This window comes from Heptranchias perlo, chromosome 1 (assembly GCF_035084215.1).
Source record: "Heptranchias perlo isolate sHepPer1 chromosome 1, sHepPer1.hap1, whole genome shotgun sequence".
Lineage (NCBI taxonomy): Eukaryota > Metazoa > Chordata > Chondrichthyes > Hexanchiformes > Hexanchidae > Heptranchias > Heptranchias perlo.
The window spans coordinates 171,470,145-171,492,650 of record NC_090325.1 but is presented as its reverse complement, the minus strand read 5'-3'; the positions used below and the strand labels follow the sequence as shown (position 1 = coordinate 171,492,650).

The 22,506-nt window shown below is 44.4% G+C and overlaps 1 protein-coding gene across 2 annotated transcripts in view; it reads left to right on the top strand.

Annotated features, from left to right (window-relative positions):
- Window positions 1–5,191: 5,191 nt before the first annotated feature.
- The window catches only part of usp38 (ubiquitin specific peptidase 38), a 43,482-nt gene continuing 26,167 nt past the window's right edge, over window positions 5,192–22,506 (top strand). The window contains exons 1-4 of one of the 2 annotated variants that reach the window (XM_067993746.1): window positions 5,192–5,365; window positions 12,699–13,424; window positions 15,366–15,501; window positions 18,889–19,018. In XM_067993746.1, coding sequence (XP_067849847.1) covers window positions 12,740–13,424; window positions 15,366–15,501; window positions 18,889–19,018 — 951 coding nt within the window. In that variant the 5' untranslated portion in view covers window positions 5,192–5,365; window positions 12,699–12,739. Of the gene's footprint in view, window positions 5,366–12,698; window positions 13,425–15,365; window positions 15,502–18,888; window positions 19,019–22,506 lie in introns of those variants that run through there. The other variant, XM_067993756.1, reaches the window with a different exon arrangement.

The following is a 22,506-nucleotide window of genomic DNA, read 5'->3' as shown; positions in this document are numbered from 1 at the left end:
CACCATTTCAGACCCGCCCCCAACCTGCCTCCAACCCGCCCATTTCCGGTTTTCAGGGGGTGGGACGAGGGGCAGGCAACCAACCCGCTCCCAGGAGGCAGGCCTGGCCTTAAAACCTTTCAAGGAGGCTTCAGGTCTCCATTTTTCACTAATTCCCGATTTCAACCCCGGGGGCTGGGATTCCAGGGCCTTCTGTTTTATGCTTTGTGAAAGCAGACGAGAAGGCCCGAGGCTAACAGGTAGGTGCCTAGAAAGGCACAGTTTGGAGGCCCAGGGGAGCAGGAGTGCTTTCCCCAGGCCCAATAAGCCTTCCTGCACTAACCTCCCCCCCGATCACGGAACCCCGACCCCCGATCGTGGAGACTCCGACCCCGAACCCGATCCTTCCCCTCCAACCCCCGATCCTCTCCCTCCGACCCCCGATCCCGATCCCCCGACTCCGATCCTCCCCTGACCCCCAATCCTCCAACCCCAATCCCCCAACCTCGATCATCCCCCTCCGACCCTGATTCCCAGAACCCAATCCCCCGACCCTCCCCCTTCGACCCCCAATGCCCTGACCCCTAACCCTGATCCTCCCCCTCCGATCCCCCAACCCCGATCCTCCTCCTCCGACCCCCGATACCCCGACCATGACCCCCTGACCACGATCCTCCCTCTCCGACCCCCGATCCCCTGACCCCGATCCCCCGACCCCAATCCTCCCCCTCCGACTCCGATCCCCTGACCCCAATCCTTCGATTATCCCCCTCAACGATCGCGGACCCCCACGATGACCCCGGATCCCGGACCCCCCCCGCCCCGTGACTGATCCCCCAATATCACGACCCCCGTGCCAGCCCATGCCCAGCTCTGCCCACCCATGCCCCTTGCCCACCCCTTATACAATTTTTCCTCATCATTCCCTATCATAGACAGTAATTCCGCTACGTCTAGTTTCTCTAGTTGCTTTAATAATGCCTTCTCTACCTCCATAGAGCTGGCCATGACGAAACAGGTTGACTACTGGCAGGTAACGCAAATCGCCTGCACGCCCCTAAGGTTTCCTTCCCAAACTGACATACCGATCAAATAGTTCAGCCCTGGGACCTCCTTTAAAGAAAAATAAATATCACTATATGTCAAGTCCTGCCACAAGGTTGCCAGTTTGTCAGAAAGATTCGACTTGACTCCAATTTGGCATAGTGATACTTTACTAACTTCACACAAGGATCAATACATGCAACTGTCTAAGCAGTAGTTATCAGTACAGAACAAGAATTATATTACCTGTTCCGTTCTGGGTAGAAGGTGTGTCCGCTTCTCGCTCCTCTTGCTTCTACGCTAACAAAGTCTCAAACCCCTCCAATTATACCCCAAAAGAACGGAACTGCAGTAAAATACAATCAAACAAGTATTTTCCAAAACAACACGTACTTGTCCAGGTGGGACCCCCTTATCTCTCCTTATTTTTAGCACAATGTTCCTTAGTTCCTGCAATTGATGGATCATCCTATAGGCCTTGAAGCTAACGGGAGTTCTAATTGAAGGAGTGAAGATATCATTGTGTCCTTCCCTCCTAGCTTGAAATAACAGGATGCTCATAGCTGTTAGTCATCCTCCAGCTTCAGTAAGTTAATTCAAAAGCAGTCTATTTGGTGACACAACAACTTCAGCTAAAGCTTTGACAATTTAACCCTTTCTAGCCTGGTTCCCCTAAATATCTTCTAAACCAATATTTGCTTACACTTTTGTGCTCATTTCTACTGCAAGGAGAGAAAGAACAGATGTGTGAGTGAGTGAAGGTGACGGGGTTACCCGATGGATGCATTGCTTTGGGTGAGGCTGCCAATGAAAGAGATGCATCAGAGGGTGAGTATCAGACAGATTCATCACATTGCATCGGGATTGGGGTGAGTGGGAGTGGTAGATTCACAAATGGGGAGGTGAGGAAGTGCACAGAAAGTGAAGGTAAGTTGATAATGAGACTTAAGTGGGTGTGAGGAGTGATGTGATGGAGTAGGCTTGGCAAGACAGAGGGGGCGGGGGGTAATGTACACCATAGGATGTCGGTGAATCGATAATTGTACTCACTTTTCCTGACATGGTTAGGTCATTAAAGCGCTTCCTGCACTGCACCCACATCCTTACCACAGTGCTCCTGCTACTCAGCTCCTCTGCCACCTTGAGCCAGGCTTTCTTGGTGGCAGAGGCAGGGCGATTCCTTCAATCAGCTTGGTATAGTATGTCCCTCCTGCTCCTCGCACCAGCCAGTAGCAACTCAAGCGAGGAGTCGTTAAAACCGGGGTGCTGCCTTCGTCCTTTGGTGCTCCACATCTGCAAATTCCTCCTTTCTCCCTCAAAATCCATGGTTGCAATGGCCTTTTAAATACTCCAATTCCCAGTACATCATCTGGATGCGCAGTATGCCCGCTCTGCAAAGCTTGGAGACGTGAAACCTGGAAGTTAAATTGCGGGCCTTCAATTGAGTCACGATTGCTCGAGCCGACGCACAATAAATTTTTCTAGGTGACTAATCACCCACCACCCCCTCACCGACTGAGTCCCTGCCACCATGTTAAAATTATGTCTTTGGATTTTATCCTTGAAAGGAGGCAAATGAAATAGGTCACCTTGCAAAGATATATGAAATATTAAGTGGAATAGAAAAAGTTAATCCTGAGCACCAATTCACGTTAAACCACAACTGTGCAGCAAGGGGACGTGGGGACAAACGAATAAGAGGCAAGTTCAAGATTGGTGTCAGGAAGCAATATTTACATGCAAAGAGTGATCACAGATGCAAAGTACTAATTCAGTACCTCAGCCATGCTGATGGGATGTATCCTAGGTTACTGAGGGAAGTAAGGGTGAAAATTGTAGCGGCTCAGGCCACAATCTTCCAATCCTCCTTAGATATGGGGACAGTGCCAGAGGACTGGAGGATTGCAAATGTTACATCCCTGTTCAAAAAAGGGGAGAGGGATAAATCCGGCAATTACAGGCCAGCCAACCTAACGTTGGTGGCAGGAAAATGTTTAGAGACAATAATCCGGGACAAGATTAATTGGCACTTGGAAAAGTATGGGCTAATAAATGAAAGTCAGCACAGATTTGTTAAAGGACTCGTGTTTTACCAACTTGACTGAGTCCTTTGATGAAGTAACGGAGAGGGTTAATGAGGGTAGTGCAGATGATGTTGTGTATATGGACTTTCAAAAGGCAGTTGATAAAGTACCACACAATAGACTTGTTAGCAAAATTAAAGCCTATGGGATTAAAAGAACAGTGGCAGCGTGGATACAAAATTGGCTCAGGGACAGAAAGCAGAGAGTAGTGGTGAACAGTTGTTTTTCAGACTGGAGGGAAGTATACAATGGTGTTCCCTTGGGGTCAGAATTAGGACCACTGCTCTTTTTGATATATATTAATGACCTGGACTTGGGTATAGAGGGTATAATTTCAAAGTTTGCAGATGACACGAAACTCAGAAATGTAGTAAACAATATGGAGGATGGTAACGGACTTCAGGAGGACATAGACAGACTGGTGAAATGGGCAGACACATGGCAGATGAAATTTAACGCAGAGAAGTGTAAAGTGATACATCTTGGTAGGAAGAACGAGGAGAGGCAATATAAACTAAATGGTACAATTTTAAAGGGAGTGCAGGAACAGAGAGACCTTGGCCTGCATGTACACAAATCTTTGAAGGAGGCAGGATAAGTTGAGAAGGCTGTTAAAAAAACATATGGGTTCCTGGGCTTTATTAAAAGAGGCATAGAGTACAAAAGCAAGGAAGTTATGCTAAACCTTTATTAATCACTGGTTAGGCCTCAGCTGGAGTATTGTACTCAGTTCTGGGCAACACACTTTTGGAACGATGCCAAGGCTTTAAAGAGAGTGCAGAAGAGATTTACTAGAATGGTACCAGGGATGAGGCTAGGTGGAGAGACTGGAGAAGCTGGGGTTGTTCTCCTTAGAACAGAGAAGGTTAAGAGGAGATTTGTTAGAGGTGTCCAAAATCATGAACAATTTTGATAGAGTAAATAAGGAGAAACTGTTTTCAGCAGCAGAAGGATCAGTAACCAGAGGACACAGATTTAAGGTGATCAGCAAAAGAGCCAGAGGCAACATGAGGAAACATTTTTTTACGTAGCGAGTTGTAATGATCTGGAATGCACTGTCTGAAAGGATGGTGGTTGCAGATTCAATAGTAACTTTCAAAAGGGAATTGGACAAACACTTGAAGATAAAAAATGTACAGGGCTATGGGGAATGAGCAGGGGAATGGGACTAATTGGATAGCTTTCAAAAAGCTGGCAGAGGCACGACAGGCCAAATGGCTTCCTCCTGTGCTGTGCCTATGATACCAGGAATGGTTTTCTAGGTAGATCTGAGGAGGCAAAACTTCTGGAGTCGTTCAAGAGTCAGTTAGATGCTATGGTGGGGAAATCCACAGGTTTGTACAGAAGATCAAATGGGTCAAATGGCCACCCTCAGCTGCAGCGGCTTTTGTTTGTGATATTGGCCCCTGCAACCCTTCACCGTGTTTTATTTTTCTGCTACACATTAAGTAATTATAGTTACAAAAGATGTACGTTTTCAATAGGAATGATATGGATGCACTCATTTTGGTGATGTCACTACAATTGGCAACATAAGCAAAGTAAACATCACGATCAGTAGTGACACTGATTGTAACCACATACATAGAAAGCTGTGTTTAATTTTCAGTGAAATATATCAAAATAGGTTACAGTGTATTTACAACTAGTCAGTAATTCCTAATAAATGACACTTGGCAGTTTGATTTTAGCGTCATAGGCGTGAAAGATGAAATATATATCCTGGTGTTGAGGATACTACAGGTGTTAAAAAAATACTGCTCACCTTTCTCACTAGCCTGTTCTCAACAAAATTACATTGCCAGAACCTGGACAACTCTACTTAAGGCGTCCTAATATTTGCCTGGGAAGTGCGGAGGAAAGAAATTTGTGAAACTTGTATTTCTAATTCCCTCAGAAATGACACTTCGACGAAAACATAAGATGCCGTAAAAATAAAAATAAACTTCTTTCACTTCCCTCGGCCTTTACCCCCCCCCCCCCCAAGCCCTCGCTAACAAAATACAGCAGCGGCGTTTCACCGACCAACTAAAGATGAAGCAGCGCGGGGTCTTGCGTTGCGGTGTGGCGCTGAGGTTTGTCGCCGAGTTGTGTTGGGGGGGAGGTTTGTCTGTATTGATTAACTGGGCTCAATGGCCGGACTGCTGATGTAAGCGGGATTGTTACTGGGGATCGGAGTGAGAATAACAACGAGGAAGCGCTTGGAACATCATGTTGCGGTCTGAGAGCGAGGGCCGCGGCTGCCATGGTTTTCTCGGGTAGGTTTTGACACAGGATTCCTTTTTGGAAGGGTGAGGCGGCGCTCGAACTGACGCCGCTGTCTCGAGCAGCGATTGTTATGGCCTAAAGCCTGCACACACAGCGTGAGATTTGCACCATATTTGCTATGGTCTGATTTGCTTTCTGTCAGTGTAGTTTTTTTTTAGAAAAAATGATCGTTTATATCGTACGATTTCTCGAATTACAATCGGCTCCGAACTTTTGTGAAAGCTGTTTGTCCACACTACCGATATTAAGAAAAAATTGCAGTGTCATGATGTTGGGGTAGTGTTCTGAGGTCATCTCTGATCGCGGAGACATGGAGGAGAAATTTGATTTGGTTTTGTTCTAACCTTTTTTCTCTAATTATTAAACCCACTAGAATATCAATCTGTTTTGTTCAAGTATGCAGGGGAATAAAACTTTGCGGTCTGCAAGAAGCAGTAAATGCTTTAGCTTCCTGTCATATCAGATCGAAATCCATGTTTCGAACGACATATTTTTCAATCCTCCCGTCTGTGACTAGAAACTTTTTTATGTCTGTATGCACATGTTGTTTGTCTAACTTGTAGTTGTTGTCGTGTGGATAGAGGATCAGTTCAGGTTAAGTAATATAAACATTACCAGTTATATTGCTTTTTACTGTCAAGGATTTTGCTTTCAGGAGCAATGGGACATAGGAACAGGAGTAGGCCATTCAGCCCCATGAGCCTGCTCTGCCATTTGATAAGATCATGGCTGATCTATGATCTAACTCCATATACCTGCCTTTGGCCCATATCCCTTAATACCGTTGGTTGCCAAAAAGCTATCTATCTCAGATTTAAATTTAGCAATTGAGCTTGTATCAATTGCCGTTTGCAGAAGAGAGTTCCAAACTTCTACCACCGTTTGTGTGTAGAAATGTTTTCTAATCTCACTCCTGGAAAGGTCTGGCTAATTTTTAGTCTGTGCCCCCACTCCTAGAATCCCCAACCAGCGGAAATAGTTTCTTTCTATCCACCCTATCCGTTCCCCTTAATATCTTATAAACTTCGATCAGATCACCCCTTAACCTTCTAAACTCCAGAGAATACAACCCCAATTTGTGTAATCTCTCCTCGTAACTTAACCCTTGAAGTCTGGGTATCATTCTAGTAAACCTACGCTGCACTCCCTCCAAAGCCAATATGTCCTTCCGAAGGTGCGGTGCCCAGAACTGCTCACAGTAATCCAGGTGCAGTCTAACCAGGGTTTTGTATAACTGCAGCACAACTTCTGCCCCCTTGTACTCTTGTCCTCTAGATATAAAGGCCAGCATTCCATTAGCCTTATTGATTATTTTCTGCACCTGTTCATGACACTTCAATGATCTATGTACCTGAACCCCTAAGTTCCTTTGGACATCCATTGTTTTTAACTTTTTACCATTTAGAAAGTACCCTGTTCTATCCTTTTTTGATCCTAAGTGGATGACCTCACATTTGCCTACATTGGGCAAAACTGTGGCAAATGGAATTCATTCACCTAATCTATCAATATCTCTTTGTAATTTTGTTTTCATCTACACTGCTTACAATGCCACCAATCTTTGTGTCATTGGCAAACTTAGATATGAGACTTTCTATGCCTTCATCTAAGTCGTTAATAAATATTGTGAATAATTGAGGCCCCAAGACAGATCCCTGCGGGACTCCACTAGTCACATCCTGCCCTCTGGTTTTAAATTTAGATTTGTTTCAAGACTGGTTCATTTTGACCAGCAGACTTAGTAGTTGAATTTGAATTTGAATTTTTAATCTTTGAAAACTTGTCCATTCTTTGACAACATTAAAGAAATCTTAGTGTATTTTCTATAATATCTGTGTGGTCAGTGACACAAACTAGATAATCAGTGGTACCTATAATGGGGAATATTAACTGTTTTTAAAAAATATGTATTTTTGCTATGCTTTCTTCATCTCTTGAAGACAGTGGTTTATGGAGGGGTGCAGTTCCACAGGCACCAGTAGCCTTCCGGTACTTCATCTAAACAACCATTTTTATGTATGTGCTTAGATGGAGTGTTGGTAGGCAATTCAACTGTGGGGGACATTACAGTTAAGCTCAATTCTGTCCTTATCCAAATTCCACATGGCTCTTTGCAGCTGGGGTCAGTGGATAGTCATCATTAGTGGGAACCTTTCCAGTTTAAAAGGGAAAAAAAATCTCCTTCCGAACTGGGAATAATCATTGTTGTGCTCCACCACCAAGATTGATTAACTCAGCACAATGCAGGGACCTTCCTAGTGTGAAGAATTCAGTACCATACCATGCAGTGCTTCTCTGGGTATTTTCTTCCTTCCAGGTCTCTTCAAGGTTTAACGGTTAGTAATTTCACAATTCAAATTCTCTTATTTTGTGTGACTTTCCAACTGAGTAGGTTTCAAACTTAATTGTGTGGGGAACCATCTGCAAATATTTATACACTCCTGTGTGTTTCCTGCAAATGTTCACACACGTCTGGTGACAGCTACCCAAAGGAAAACAGTGACTGTCAACAGTGGATGTTTTTTGTTAGTGTGCAGCAACAAAAATAACAAATAAATCAAGAAATACAGAAAAAAATCTGAAATTTGATGACCTTGGGACAGCCCCAAGAATCTCCTTTTGGACTCACTAAGATCGAGATATTCCAGTTTGAAAACCTGAGATTACCTGAAGGTCTGCCTGAAAAGACAGATTAGAGTTATGGTTCCAAATTGCTGTCAGCCACTGTATGAAATGAAACTGCACCTTTGCCTACTCAACGTCTACAGTAGGCAGTGAGTGTGGCTCCACCACCAAAAAGTGTCTAAATACTGCATTGATTTGCAGTAGAAGACCCTTATAGCACTGAAGGTTGAAAACTCTATCAATTTATCTTGGATATCAACAGCTTTAAATGTTGTGAATTCTGAGTTGAGTAGATTGGCATATACTTCTAGGAATAAAATGGCAGAGAGGTTACCTGCAACTCCACTCACAACACACTAGTGTAGAGACACCTGAGCATTCAAAAGCCTCAGAATTGATTTTAAGAAAGCTGTGCATTGCTCCACCCTGTACACTGCCTCAGGGCCCCTTGTGATCCACTCCTGGGTTTTTTATTGATTTTTTTTTTTCTTTTTTACATCAACCCACCTCTCAAATCAACCCCAGCACATCCCAAACCTCAACCAAGCACTCACTCTTTCCTAAGCCTTGGCTCTGGTTTCCATTTGGACACATCTCTCCCACTTCTGACCACACCAAGCACACGGTTCATATAGTTCATATAGCTCAGCCTCCTCAGTCCATGAGCATTATTGTGGGAGATGCATGTTTCGAATGTGAGCCATACTCACAGAATCATACCTTTCAGCCATCGTCCCAGACTCTTCCATCACCATCCCTGGGTATGTCCTGTCCCACCGCCAGGACAGACCCACCAGAAGTGGCGGTTCAGTGATATACAGTCAGGAAGGAGTGGCCCTGGGAGTCTTCAACATTGACTCTAGACCCCATGAAATCTCATGGCATCACGTCAAACATGGCAAGGAAACCTCCTGCTGATTACCACCTACCACCCTCCCTCAGCGGATGAATCAGTCCTCCTCCATGTTGAGCATCACTTGGAGGAAGCACTGAGGGTAGCCAGGGCACAGAATGTACTCTGGGTGGGGGACTTCAATGTCCATCACCAAGAGTGGCTCGGTAGCACCACTACTGACCGAGCTGGCCGAGTCCTGAAGGACATAGCTGCCAGACTGGGCCTGTGGCAGGTGGTGAGCGAACCAACACGAGGGAAAAACCCACCTGACCTTGTCCTCACCAATCTACCTGTCGCAGATGCATCTGTCCATGACAGTATTGGTAGGAGTGACCACCGCACAGTCCTCGTGGAGACGAAGTTCCGTCTTAGCACTGAGGACACCATCCAACATGTTGTGTGGCACTACCACCTAGAAGGACAAGCAGGCACATGGGAACAACACCACTTGCACGTTCCCCTCCAAGTCACACTCTAGATTCAGGAACTGTCCCTCCTGGATTGGAAAATTGCACATGTCACTCTGCTTTTTAAGACAGGACAGAGGGGGAAACCAGGGAGTTATAGACCAGTTAGCCTGACATCTGTTGTGGGTTAATGCTGGAGTCTATAATTAAGGATAGGGTGACTGACCACCTCGAGAATTTTCAGTTAATCAGAGAGAGCCAGTGAGAATCCCTACGTGGTCAGTTTTCAGTAAAATATTAAAATGCCTACGTGGCAAAGAAGCAGAATGCAAAATGGTTAGAAAGGGTTAATTAGTTAGTAACTGAGATTGATACAAGTGGCCTGGCCCTCCTGCTGGGCCATATGTTTGCTTAGTCAGCAGGCCTGCATTGTCTTATCAATGATAGGTCTTTGATGTGAGTCAAGGACTGGTCTGAATGTCTCCATGTTTATGGCAGATCAATATAGGTAACGAGCTTAGCCAAAGTTGAAAGACATTCCAGGTTGGGAGATAAGGAACAGAAGGAACAGGGAAGAACATTCCAAGTTGGAAAGTGAGGAAGTATCCCCTTTGATGTCTAACAGCAGCATGATCAGCACATGGACGATTTATGATTGGCCGGAAATAATGTAACCTCACATGGCAACCTATGCCCGGCTTATGATTGGTGTTGACCCTCGTTAAGTATGTTCCAACCCTATTCATCTGTATAAAAACGTGTGGATTTCTGTATGTTTCTTGTTCTTGCTCTGCCAGCATAGAGGGACTCTATCAGGAGTCCAAGTCAATGCTGCAGACTAAGAACCCTGCTATTAAAGATGTGTTGAATTTTAAAATGTATTCGACTTCAGTTATTACTGAACCAGACTGAGGGGAAAGAATCCGGATCGTCACCAGCATAGATTTGTGAAAGGTAGGTCGTGCCTGACGAACCTGATTGAATTTTTTGAAGAGGTGACTAAAGTAGTGGACAGGGGAATGTCAATGGATGTTATTTATATGGACTTCCAGAAGGCATTTGATAAGGTCCCACATAAGAGACTGTTAGCTAAGATAGAAGCCCATGGATTAGAGGGAAAAGTACAGACTTGATTAGGAAGTTGGCTGAGCGAAAGGTAACAGAGAGTAGGGATAATGGGTAGGTACTCACATTGGCAGGATGTGACTAGTGGAGTCCCGCAGGGATCTGTCTTGGGGCCTCAATTATTCACTATTTATTAATGACTTAGATGAAGGCATAGAAAGTCTCATATCTAAGTTTGCCGATGACACAAAGATTGGTGGCATTGTAAGCAGTGTAGATGAAAACATAAAATTACAAAGGGATATTGATAGATTAAGTGAATGGGCAAAACTGTGGCAAATGGAATTCAATGTAGACAAATGTGAGGTCATCCACTTTGGATCAAAAAAGGATAGAACAGGGTACTTTCTAAAAATTGGTAAAAAGTTTAAAAACAATGGATGTCCAAAGGGACTTAGGGGTTCAGGTACATAGATCATTGAAGTGTCATGAACAGGTGCAGAAAATAATCAATAAGGATAATGCGATGCTTGCCTTGATATCTAGAGGACAAGAGTACAAGGGGGCAGAAGTTATGCTGCAGCTATACAAAACCCTGGTTAGACCGCACCTGGATTACTGAGAGCAGTTCTGGGCACCGCACCTTCGGAAGGACATATTGGCCTTGGAGGGAGTGCAGCATAGGTTTACTAGAATGATACCCGGACTTCAAGGGTTAAGTTACGAGGAGAGATTACACAAATTGGGGTTGTATTCTCTGGAGTTTAGAAGGTTAAGGGGTGGTCTGATTGAAGTTTATAAGATATTAAGGGGAACGGATAGGGTGGATAGAGAGAAACTATTTCCGCTGGTTGGGGATTCTAAGAGTCGGGGGCACAGTCTAAAAATTAGAGCCAGACCTTTCAGGAGCGAGATTAGAAAACATTTCTACACACAAAGGGTGATAGAAGTTTGGAACTCTCTTCTGCAAACGGCAATTGATACTAGCTCAATTGCTAAATTTAAATCTGAGATAGATAGCTTTTTGGCAATCAAAGGTATTAAGGGATATGGGTCAAAGGCGGGTATATGGAGTTAGATCGCAGATCAGCCATGATTTTATCAAATGGCGGAGCAGGCACGAGGGGCTGAATGGCCTACTCATGTTCCTATGTACCATCCTGACTTGGAAATATATCGCCGTTCCTTCATCGTCGCTGGGTCAAAATCCTGGAACTCCCTACTTAACAGCACTGTGGGAGAACCTTCACCACACGGACTGCAGCGGTTCAAGAAGGTGGCTCACCTCCACCTTCTCAAGGACAATTAGGGATGGGCAATAAATGCTGGCCTTGCCAGCGAACGCCCACATCCCATGAACGAATAAAAAAAAACTTGCACTGTTAAAACGATTTAAACTCGCCGCAGAAAGTTAGGGTTGGTACTTAACAACGTCAGGACCCACGAGATTTACTCAATCTCTCTGGCCCAGAAAGGGAACAATTGAAACTGTGGAGTCTCATTCCTCCAGATAATAAATTGTTCCTAGAGGTTTTTAAAATTAAACATTTTTAATTTTTAAATATTTTTCTGACTTGTCTTTTTTTTTCTCGCTCTCTGATTCCAATCTTTTTTTCCCTCTCTCTTTTTCATCCTGTACCTAATTTGACTCTCATTCACCCTATTTCCTTCTCGGTCGTTTCTCTGTTCCTTTCTCTGTCCTTAAATCGCATTGGTTAAGGAGATAGACTGTTGGTTCCATCGTTCACCGGGGTCCCAGATGCCCCGTTGAACCCGCCGTGCCTTTATCAGCTCGCACTTCCAGCAATTTGCGCCGCAAAACCTTTTGTGCTGAAGGGTGAGGAAAACATTTAACAAACGTGGTCACGAGATGCCCCACTCCAGCAAATTCTGGGCCAATAAATTCCTGAGCTCAGCTAAGTCAAGCCATTTTAGGAGGATGTCTTCTCATTTTAGAGGGAAAATCTGGATACATTTTCAAAATTTTTTTTGCAATATCTTTTGTTGCGCTGAATACGATAATTTGCATGATATGGGTTACTTGAACCTTTCTAAACTGATGTTTTCAAAGTTCTACTAATGCTGCCATGCACTAATCTCATGGTGGCATTTAATTAACTCCCTGGGTACTATATACCTTTCATCAGCATGTCTGCCTTCTATAGCTTGGATGTGAATCATTTTATTTCAGGTGGTTTTCTGTGGGGGATGGGTATGAGGATTTATGTAACTCTTGTGCATTTGATTTGACTTTTTTTACTTTTTTGTCAAAATGTAAAAGGGAAAGTATTATTTGCCTTTTGACTTTTTCTCTCTCTCTCTCTCCCTTAGGTTCTGACTATCTCCGATGCAACTTTGCAATATAGTAATCCATGATGGATAAGATACTGGAAGCCCTCATCACTTCTTCGCACCCCTTACCCGTGAAGAAGGGGATTGTGAAGAAAGTGGTAGATGCAGCTGAGAACTCAGTTGACCGGGAGCAATGCAAGGCGATGTTCGATCTAACTACAAGGTTAATTTTACTTGGGGAGGACAGTTTCCAAAAACAAGTGGGTCATCAGGTACTTGATGCCTATGCCAGATACCATCGTTGTGAATTTGAAGAGTTCTTTAACAAGGGCTTTATTCTAAGCCTTCTGCAACAAGGTTATGGATCATTAGATAAGAAAGATATTGCCATAATTGACTATATCCACATGGGACTAAAACTTATAATGAGCTGCCCTTCTGTGCTTGAAATCTTTGGCTTCATGCACACTGAGGTATTACGATTAGTTTGTGAAAGACCAGAGCCTTTGCTGTGTGCTAGGTTGAGTGAGTTGTTGTCTGACTTTGTGCACTGTATCCCAAGGGGTAAAGCAGCAGTGCTGTTTTGCCAGCAGCTAGTAAGGACCATAAGTCAGTTCCAGTGCAGTGCGACACAGGAGGAAGAGATTCGTGGATTTATTTCTCAGGTGAATAAAGTAAGCAATTTGCTACAAAGCATTTGGAAAGCTGAGCCTGGTGCACTTCTGCCTTCTCTTCAAGAGGTATTCGTAATAATCTCGGCTACAGGTAATGAACATATCAAAGAGTGAGTTTTTTTTTAAAAGAAAAATTGTTATTTTTGTAGATTTATTTCAGCAATCGTTTCAAATGTTTTTAAAAGGAGATTCTCCCATTCCCCCTTTTTCCGTTCTCCTCTCCTGAAGGTACATACTTAACAAGCAATTGATCTTTGTGTCAGAGGCTATTCATCTATGTGTAGCACCAAAACCAAGTGTGACCTTGTTGCCACCTGATATCCGCACTCGTGTGTTATAGCTGGGAATCTCAAAATTTTGATCAACATCTGGGATTTGGGTTCATCTTCTCTTCACCTTGTGTCCCCAACCCAGGGACTGCAAAGCTAGTTGGAGCACCTTTGCCATTACCCTGGCTGAGAGCAGCTAACTCTGATCTCTGGGGATCAAACCTGGGACCTTGCTGCTCTGTATAACTCAGTTCCACATCCAGCAATTGTCTTACTTTTTTTTAACTTGAAATTCTTTGTGTCAGTAGCTATTGTTCATTTTATTATATTTTGCTCCCTTTTTTTTTAAAATAAGTTTTTCCTTTGCCTTCCCTCCACAAGCTGTTCTCTTACTTGGGGTGGGAAGCAAGTAGCTGGCCTGCTGACCTCCATCTGCATCTATAGTTTGAGTCCAGATTCTAAAGTGAAAGGCAAAATTTTGACTCTTAATAGTACCCAACCCCCCCCGCCCCCATGAGGTAAAAGGACAATGGGACCCTGGGGTTTAGCCCACTAGTGTATTGATATACTGTGACACCACACAGTCCATAGGAAATTCAAATATTTCCTTGTAGAAAATTACTGGGAAGCACAAGAAACATTAGAAATAGGAGCAGGAGTAGGCCATACAGCCCCTCGAGCCTGCTCCGCCATTCATAAGGTCATGGCTGATTTTCGACCTCAACTCCACTTTCCCGCCTGATCCCCATATCCCTCGATTCCCTTAGAGTCCAAAAATCTATCGTTCTCAGCGTTGAATATACTCGGCGACTGAGCATCTACAGCCCTCTGGGGCAGAGAATTCTAAATATTCACGACCCTCTGAGTGAAGAAATTCCTCCTCATCTCAGCCCTAAGTGTCTGACCCCTTATCCTGAGATTATGTCCCCGACTGCAGCATCTAGATGGGTTAGTGCCTCTAAAAGACTTGTCTTCCACCAGAGCTGCCTATCGCTTGCCGCAATTGAACCTTTTCAGTTAAGGTTCCAAGATTGATGCATTTTATGTTGGTGATATGTGTACAAACAGAGTAATGGTTACTGTGAATTTCAACTTATTTCATAAGACAGAAAATCATAAAACATGCCACATTGTCCCTGCGAATGGGCAAAATACAACTTTTCTGACCAGTAAATCCTCTGAAAGTGATCGGCTCTGAGCTTTAGGAGAGAACTTTCTCGCTTTGGGAGAGAACTTTCTCACTTTAGGTCTGGTTTCCTACACCTCTCTCTGGCCATTTTCCTGCAGACTATATATTTCGTTATTGCTTTGCAGGATGGGAAGCCGAGGGTTTGAGCTCTGATCCTGCCTCGGCTCTCCATGTCCAGGGGTTGGGTTGGCCCCTACGTGGACCTTCCCTGGCAGCTACCACCTCTCCTGGGCTCAAATAAATGGAACTGTCCAAACATAAATGAAAATGAATAACAATACAAGTCATATATTTGGAAAGTACCTGTTTCTTATATGCTCCTTCCCCTTTAAGAATGATTGGCATTGATGTTTTAGAATTCTGAACAAAATGTGATCAATAGAAAGGTAAATTATCAAATTATTGAGTCTAACTTTTAATCTATCTTGTATATTGGCGATCAACTATCTGATATGTGTCAGTTATTGAATGTTTTCTGTTTGCTGTTATGGCCTCGAATCAAGTTACTATGCAAGTTCTACATTGAATTGTTTCACCAAACCAAAAAAAAGCCATGTATCTGCTTGCTTTACAGATTCCATATTTGAACCATCTATTGCCCTAGCAAGTCTCGTTCAGCACATCCCATTACAAATGATTACAGTTCTCATTCGCAGCCTGATCACAGATCAAAATGTTAAAGATGCCAGCATGACTTGTGCTCTCTGCAGGTATAAAGGAACTTGCATTTATGTAGCACCTGTCTCATTCCTCACGATGTCCCAAAGCACTTCTTAGCTAATGAATTACTTGTTGAATTGTAGTCACCGTTGTTTGTGGTCAAATGTGGCTGCCTGTTTGTGCAGGTGCTGTTTAAAGCTCATAATCAGCATGATGATTAAAAATTATCGGATAGGACAATTCAGGGAAAATTTGAGTCTATTATGACAAGGTAGTTTCTATGATTGTCCCATGTGTATGAATGGGGGGGGGGGGATCCCAAACAAGGGGGCACAATCTTAAAATTAAAGCCAGGCCATTCAGGAGTGAAATCAGGAAGCACTTTTTCTACACAAAAGGTAGTTGAAATTTGGAATTCTCTCCCCCAAAAAACTGTGGATGTTGGGTCAATTGAAATTTTCAAGACTGAGATAGACAGATTTTTATTAGGTAAGGATATCAAGTGATATGGAACAAATGGAGTACAGATCAGCCATGATGTAATTGAATGGCAGAACAGGCTCGAGGGGCTGAATGGCCTACTCCTGTTCCTATGATGTGAAGCTAACTCTTGCTAGAAGATTCGGATGCAAAATCGGAGAGAATGCAATAGCCTCTCGCTGTATTGCCTTCTCATATCTAGGAGCTTTGGATATGATGTGTTTTAGTTGTTGTTACAAGGGAAACCACATAAGCCATTCTTGTTGAAATATGTTTCATTATATGCTTTCTAAGACCAGCATCCAAAGAAAGTCTGAATTCTTTCAGTAGAATAGAATTTCTGTTGCTGTGAAAAAAACTTTTAAAACGTGCCTACTAGTGCCTTTGCGCCTAAGAAAATGAGCGCAATTTGACGAGCCTTCCCTAACCTGCGCAATCAGCAGAATCTCTCAATTTCAAACTGGGGGCGTGGCCAGTTTTGTGGGCGGGGCCTGATCTGGGCAAATTGAACCTTAAACCATAGAATCATGGAATCATAGAAAGTTGCAGCACAGAAGGAGGCCATTCGATCCATCGTGTCCATGCCAGAAACCAGCGTGAGAGATTGTGGAAAACACAGCCGTAAGTGGTTTTGGGTATGACTCACCTACTTTTTAAATTCCCCGGTCTTTTGCGCTGGTTCGGCCAATTCTGCCCTGATTGCTCTGGAATCTGGGCGCAAAACTAGCAGAAACAAGTGGAAACTTCCCCCCAACTAGTTATAGCTTTATTGTACTAAAATGATATGGGGAGTTACTTTTATTGTATCGTCAGTAACCTTTCACCTCTGGTATTTGGTTTCACATCCAGCTCAAACTAGTGGGATAAATGTCTCCTTTTCCTGGCTGTAATGATTCTACATAATATGAATGCTGGCAGTCTCAACCCAGTTTCCAGTGGCCATTGCCCCAAGCACAAAGCAGCAACAATTTGCATTTATATAGCACCTTTTAATGTAGACAAATGTCCCAAGGCTCTTCACAGAAGTGTCTTCAGATAATGGACGCTGAGCCAAAGAATATTAGGAAGGATGACCAAAAGCTTGACCAAAAAGGTGGGTATTAAAAAGGAAAGGGAGGTGGAGAGGCAGTGAGGTTTATGGAGGGAATTCCAGAGCATGGGGCTTAGGCGGCTGAAGGCACATCTGCCAGTCGTGGGTGAATGGAGGGAGGATGCACAACTAGCCAGAGTCAGAGGAATGGAGAATTCTGGAGGAGGTTGTAGAGATAGGAAGAGGTAAGCCCGTGTAGGGATTTAAACACAAGTATGAGAATTTTAAATTGCCAGCATTGGACAATCAGGAGCCAGTGTACATCAGCACGGAAAGGAGTGATGGGTGAGCGGGACTTGGTGCGGGATAGGATACAAGCAGCAGAGATTTGGATGAGCTGAAGTTCACAGAGCATGAAGGATTGGAGGCCGGCTGGCGGGTGGAGTATTGGAATAGTCGAGCCTGGAGGTGATAAATGTTTGAATAAGAGTTGCAGCAGCTGAAGGACTGAGGTGGAGGTGGGCGATGTTACGATGGTGGAAGAAGGTGGTATTTGTGATGGAGGAGTTATGGGGTCAGCAGCTCAGTTTCGGGTCGAATAGGAAGCTGAGATTGCAAACAGTCTAGTTCAATCTGAGCTAGAGTCTGGGAAGGGGGATGTAATTGGTAGCGAGTGAACGGAGTTTGTGGCGAGGGCTGAAGACAATCACTTCAGTCTTCCTAATATTTTACTGGAGGAAATTGCAGCGCATCCAGGACTGGATGTTGGACCAGCAATCTGACAGTGTGGAGAAAATGGAGGGGTCAAGGGAGGTGGTAGAAAGATACAGTTGGGTGTTATCAGCATATGTGTGGAAGCTGACCCCATGTCTGCAGATGATGTCGCCAAGGGACAGCATGTAAACGAGGAAGAGGAGGGAGCCAAGGATAGATCCTTGGGGGACTCCAGATGTAACTGGGTGGGAAAAGAAGCCACTGGAGATGCGCTGGCTGCAATTTGATAGGGAAGAGTGGAACCAAGCGAGCTAGTCCCACTGAGCTGGACAACAAAGAGGTGTTGGAGGAGGGTGGTATGATCGAACATGTCAAAGACAATGGCGAGTCCAGGAGGACGAGGAGGGAAATGCACCACAGTCACAGACTGACTTTGGTCAGTGCTGTGGCAGGGACGCAAACCTGATTGGAGAGATTGAAGCAAATGAGTTGGAGGCACTATCTACCAAGTTAGTGTCGATTAGTGCTGAATTTGGAAGTCCCCACTTTCTGGACTACAGGATAGCTGGTGTAGGAAACTGGAAGTGCCATTCAGTAGTGGGTGCTTTTCTGAGGTTGGGATGAAGGCACATTCTTGGGGCAGAATAGAAGGATCTTTACTCACCAACTGTTCTGTATCTGACCCCTGAATACTTAGCACTGATGCTGGATGCCTGAAATAAAAAGTGTTCCATTTTCTCATCACTAATAATCCCTATCTTGATGAGCACACATAATTTTGGTGATGGCGGGGAGAAACCCAGTTGTTGGCATGACTGGAGGAGGTACAGACTTGCCGGTATAAGCATGAACTGAAGTAAAAGATGATTGAGGGAGTTTTTTGTACTTTGCAAACTGAGCCATGTCACTTATGAGTACTGCAGACTGGCTTACTTGGGTGAAATCTACTAGTTGTGTCAATTTAAAGGTGAAGAAAATATTAAGCTAATAGAAATTGGCCTTCTGGGTAATTTATAAACAAGAGAGTAAAAAGCACCATAGGAAGCTTTTTTGGAAAGAAATTGTGGAAGGATTACTTAAACCCATACATTACAGTGTTAAATTGACACAACTAAATAAATACTTACTCCCTTCTATCAAGTATTTTAATCACCTAAATCTAGAAACCATGGAGTTTAAATGTTTTTGGTTCTATATTTTTTGTCTCCTGAAGGATGATTGATTGGCTGTCCTGGCCATTAGCTCAGCATGTTGAGACATGGGTGATTGCGCTGCTCAAAGGATTGGCTTCTGTCCAGAAGTTCACTATACTCATCGATGTCACTTTGCTTAAAATTGAACAGGTAAGTGGGGGGAGAAACCAAGCACAACTATTCCACAAAGAGAACAAGAGGGTGGAAAAGCCTGTTGGCGATGTGATTGTGTGAATGCTGATGCAGGTTTAACACTTCATTTGAAATAGTAGAGAGAGGAATTTGGTATGAACATTTTGTGAAGACACACACACACACACACACCTGTTAATAGGACCTTCAGCTTCTTCCGAAGAAACTCCAGAAAGATAGATAGATATATATATATTACAGAACAGTATGTTTAATAATAAATTATATCTCTCTCTTGCGCACTCTCACTTCTGTGTCACTTAACACTCTGATGAAATTTACAAATCTTCAGCTTTAAAGACTACTCCCATCACTTCAGAGGGAACTGGCTCGTTGAAATGTCTTCACTTGAACACTTGTAGCTGTTGACACTACTGGTTTCGTTAATTGTATGGAGAGTAGGAAATTAAATCAAAACAAACCAAAGCACTGCATTAATAGTATCAACATTTAAGATAATACAGGATGTCTGAAAAGTAAAATGTAACAAATTTTAATATGGTGCAATATAGTGTTGTTGCTAAGATTTCAGTACAGCAGAATGGTGAACATTGCTACCTAGCAACTGAAGTACTGTATACTGCTTTTTTTTTTGATCCACTGCAACCTGAGTCCATATCAATGAAGGCAGAGTTTACCCACGCTTTTCAGTGAGTGTTAAACCATTTTATAACCTCAGCATCACCTCAAACAATTATGAACCAATGTGCTTCCCACACCACCAGCAAGTATGCATGATGATAGCAGCAGGAGCATTTCAGTTACAATATCTGTGCCCTGAAAGAATACTTTACTGAAGTAGACTTCATTTTATATCCTTTTTAGCCTTGCATTTGCTTGTTTGCACCAAAGTCAGAACTTATTGTACTTGTGCTTACTCGGTGTGCCTACAGCTGCTGATATAAATGCAATACATTGTCTTGTCCTGGCTGTGTTCCTCAGACACTGTTTTATTTGCAATTCACTGAGCTGGAAACTGCATTTGCAGAACATAAGAACATAAGAAATAGGAGCCTGAGTAGGCCATATGGTCCCTCGAGCCTGCTCCGCCATTCAATAAGATCATGGCTGATCTTCGACCTCAACTCCACTTTCTTGCCCAATCCCCATATCCCTTGATTCCCCTAAAGTCCAAAAATCTATCTATCTCAGCCTTGAACATTTTCAACAACCCAGCATCCACAACCCTCTGGGGTAGAGAATTCCAAAGATTCACAACCCTCAGTGTGAAGAAATTCCTCCTCAGCTCAGTCTTAAATGGCTGACCCCTTATCCTGAGAACCTAGTTTTAGACTCTCTAGCCATAGGAAACAACCTCTCAGCATCTACCCTTCTACCCTGTCAAGCCCCATCAGAATCTTGTATGTTTCGATGAGATCACTTTTCATTCTTCTAAACTCCAGAGAGTGTGGCCCATTCGACTCAATCTATCCTCATAGGACACCCTCTCATGCCAGGAATTAATCTAGTGAACCTTTGTTGCTCCGCCTCTAAGGCAAGTATATCCTTCCTTAGATAAGGACCCCAAAACTATACACATTACTCCAGATGTGGTCTCACCAAAGCCCTGGACAATTGTAGTAAGACTTCCTTAATCTTGTATACCAACCCCTTGCAATGAAGGCCAACATGCCATTTGCCATCCTTATTGCTTGCTGTACCTGCATGCTAACTTTTTCCGTTTCTTGTACGAGGACACCCAAATCTCTCTGAACACCAACATTTAATAGTTTCTCACCATTTTAAAAAATATTCTGTTTTTCTGTTCTTCCTACCAAAGTGAACAACCTCACATTTCCCCATATTATACTCCATCCGCCACCTTGTTGCCCACTCATTTAACCTGTCTATATTCCTTTGCAGACTCTTTGGGCTCGATTTTCGCACCCGCGATCGGTGCGTTCGTGGCGGGGGAGGCTGCGAAAATCCGGGATTCCCGGGGCGGGTCCGGAGCCCGGCTCCAACCTGCCCACTTCCGGGTTCCCCAGTGACGCGCTCACATGCGCGCGCAGCCCCCGCATTTGGAACTCCCGCCGGCAATTAAAGCCGGCGGGGTGCCACTTAAAGTACTTGAACAGATATTTCAGGTTGTTTACAGACCTGATTGACCTGATATTTTAGGAGGGATCGGATTTTGAAATTAACTGAGACTGTTTCCCGTACTGGGTAAAACACTCCCAATTGAAATGGATGTGTTGCAGCCACCAGCCTGTGGCAGCTGCAAAGGTCCGTTTGACAGGTGTGGGGGGGGAGACCCTCACTCATTGCAGGAGGCCACTCTCACTTTGGACAAAGTTTGGCCTCCACCACCCTCCTCCTAACAATCAAATGCATAAACTTGCATTCTTACCCCGGTGTCCAGGCACATTTACCTACCTTGCGGATCCCTTCAAACTTCCGGATGGGGGCTGCCGTAGCTGCAGTCATGACCTCCTCGGAGGGCGAACAGCATCACCAGCCTCGCCGTCCACCTCTGACATGTGGAGCTCCACAACACAGTGCTGTGACACATCCACCTGCACAGCAGGAGGGAGGGCAACCGCAGAGAGAGATGCGTCGTAGAGGCCACTACCCTCGCCACAGGGTCTACATACCGAGTCTCAGCTTCCTGGACCTCTCTGAGCAGCAGTGCACATGGAGGCTCAGAGTCACTCGACATGTAGTCGTGGACATCTGCAGCCTCCTTCATGCCGAGCTGCTCCCGGCTGGCCCGAGCACCATCTTCTTACCTGTCGCTGTCAAGTCACCACTGCCCTCAACAACTTCTCCTCCGCATCCTTCCAGGGTGCCACAGGGGACATCGCCAGCGTCTCTCAGTCGTCTGCACAAAAGAGCCCTGCAAATACACCTACACCCACTCTGCAGTGACACAATGGGTGGCATCAAGTGTGCGTGTTCATGGTGAACCCCATGATAAGGACCTATTCCACAAGCCAGTCAAGAATGGGCAAGACTTGGCAGTAGTGGTGATAATATTTATTGTGCATGTGAAACAAAACAAATATAAATGAAAAACATGACAAATCGTCAGACACCCTTGTGCATTCCCTTTGTGCTCACAAAACCTTCGCCTTGCGTTTCCAGGAACCCCTACGTGGTGCTACCCCTGTGGCTTCAGCAGAGGTAGTGGCAGGTTGCTCTTGTCCATGCCCTGACCGATGAGATGCTTTGGGCCGACGCCCTCTGGGTTTGGGTGCCCGTGCAGGCCCCTCCAAAGTCTGCTCCACCTGCACCTGTGCAGGGGCAGACTTGGCCACCTGGAGAAGGGGCATCATTGCGGGTACCGGTTGAGAGGGGGGCAACGGGGGAGACGTGGGAGCGCTTTGACTGGCATCCCCACTTCCATATCCCCTTTCACCATCATCCCTCTCGTGGCCCAGGCCCACATCACTCCTTCCACCCTGCTGGACAGCAGTTTGGAGGACTTGTGTGAGGCCTTGGAAGGC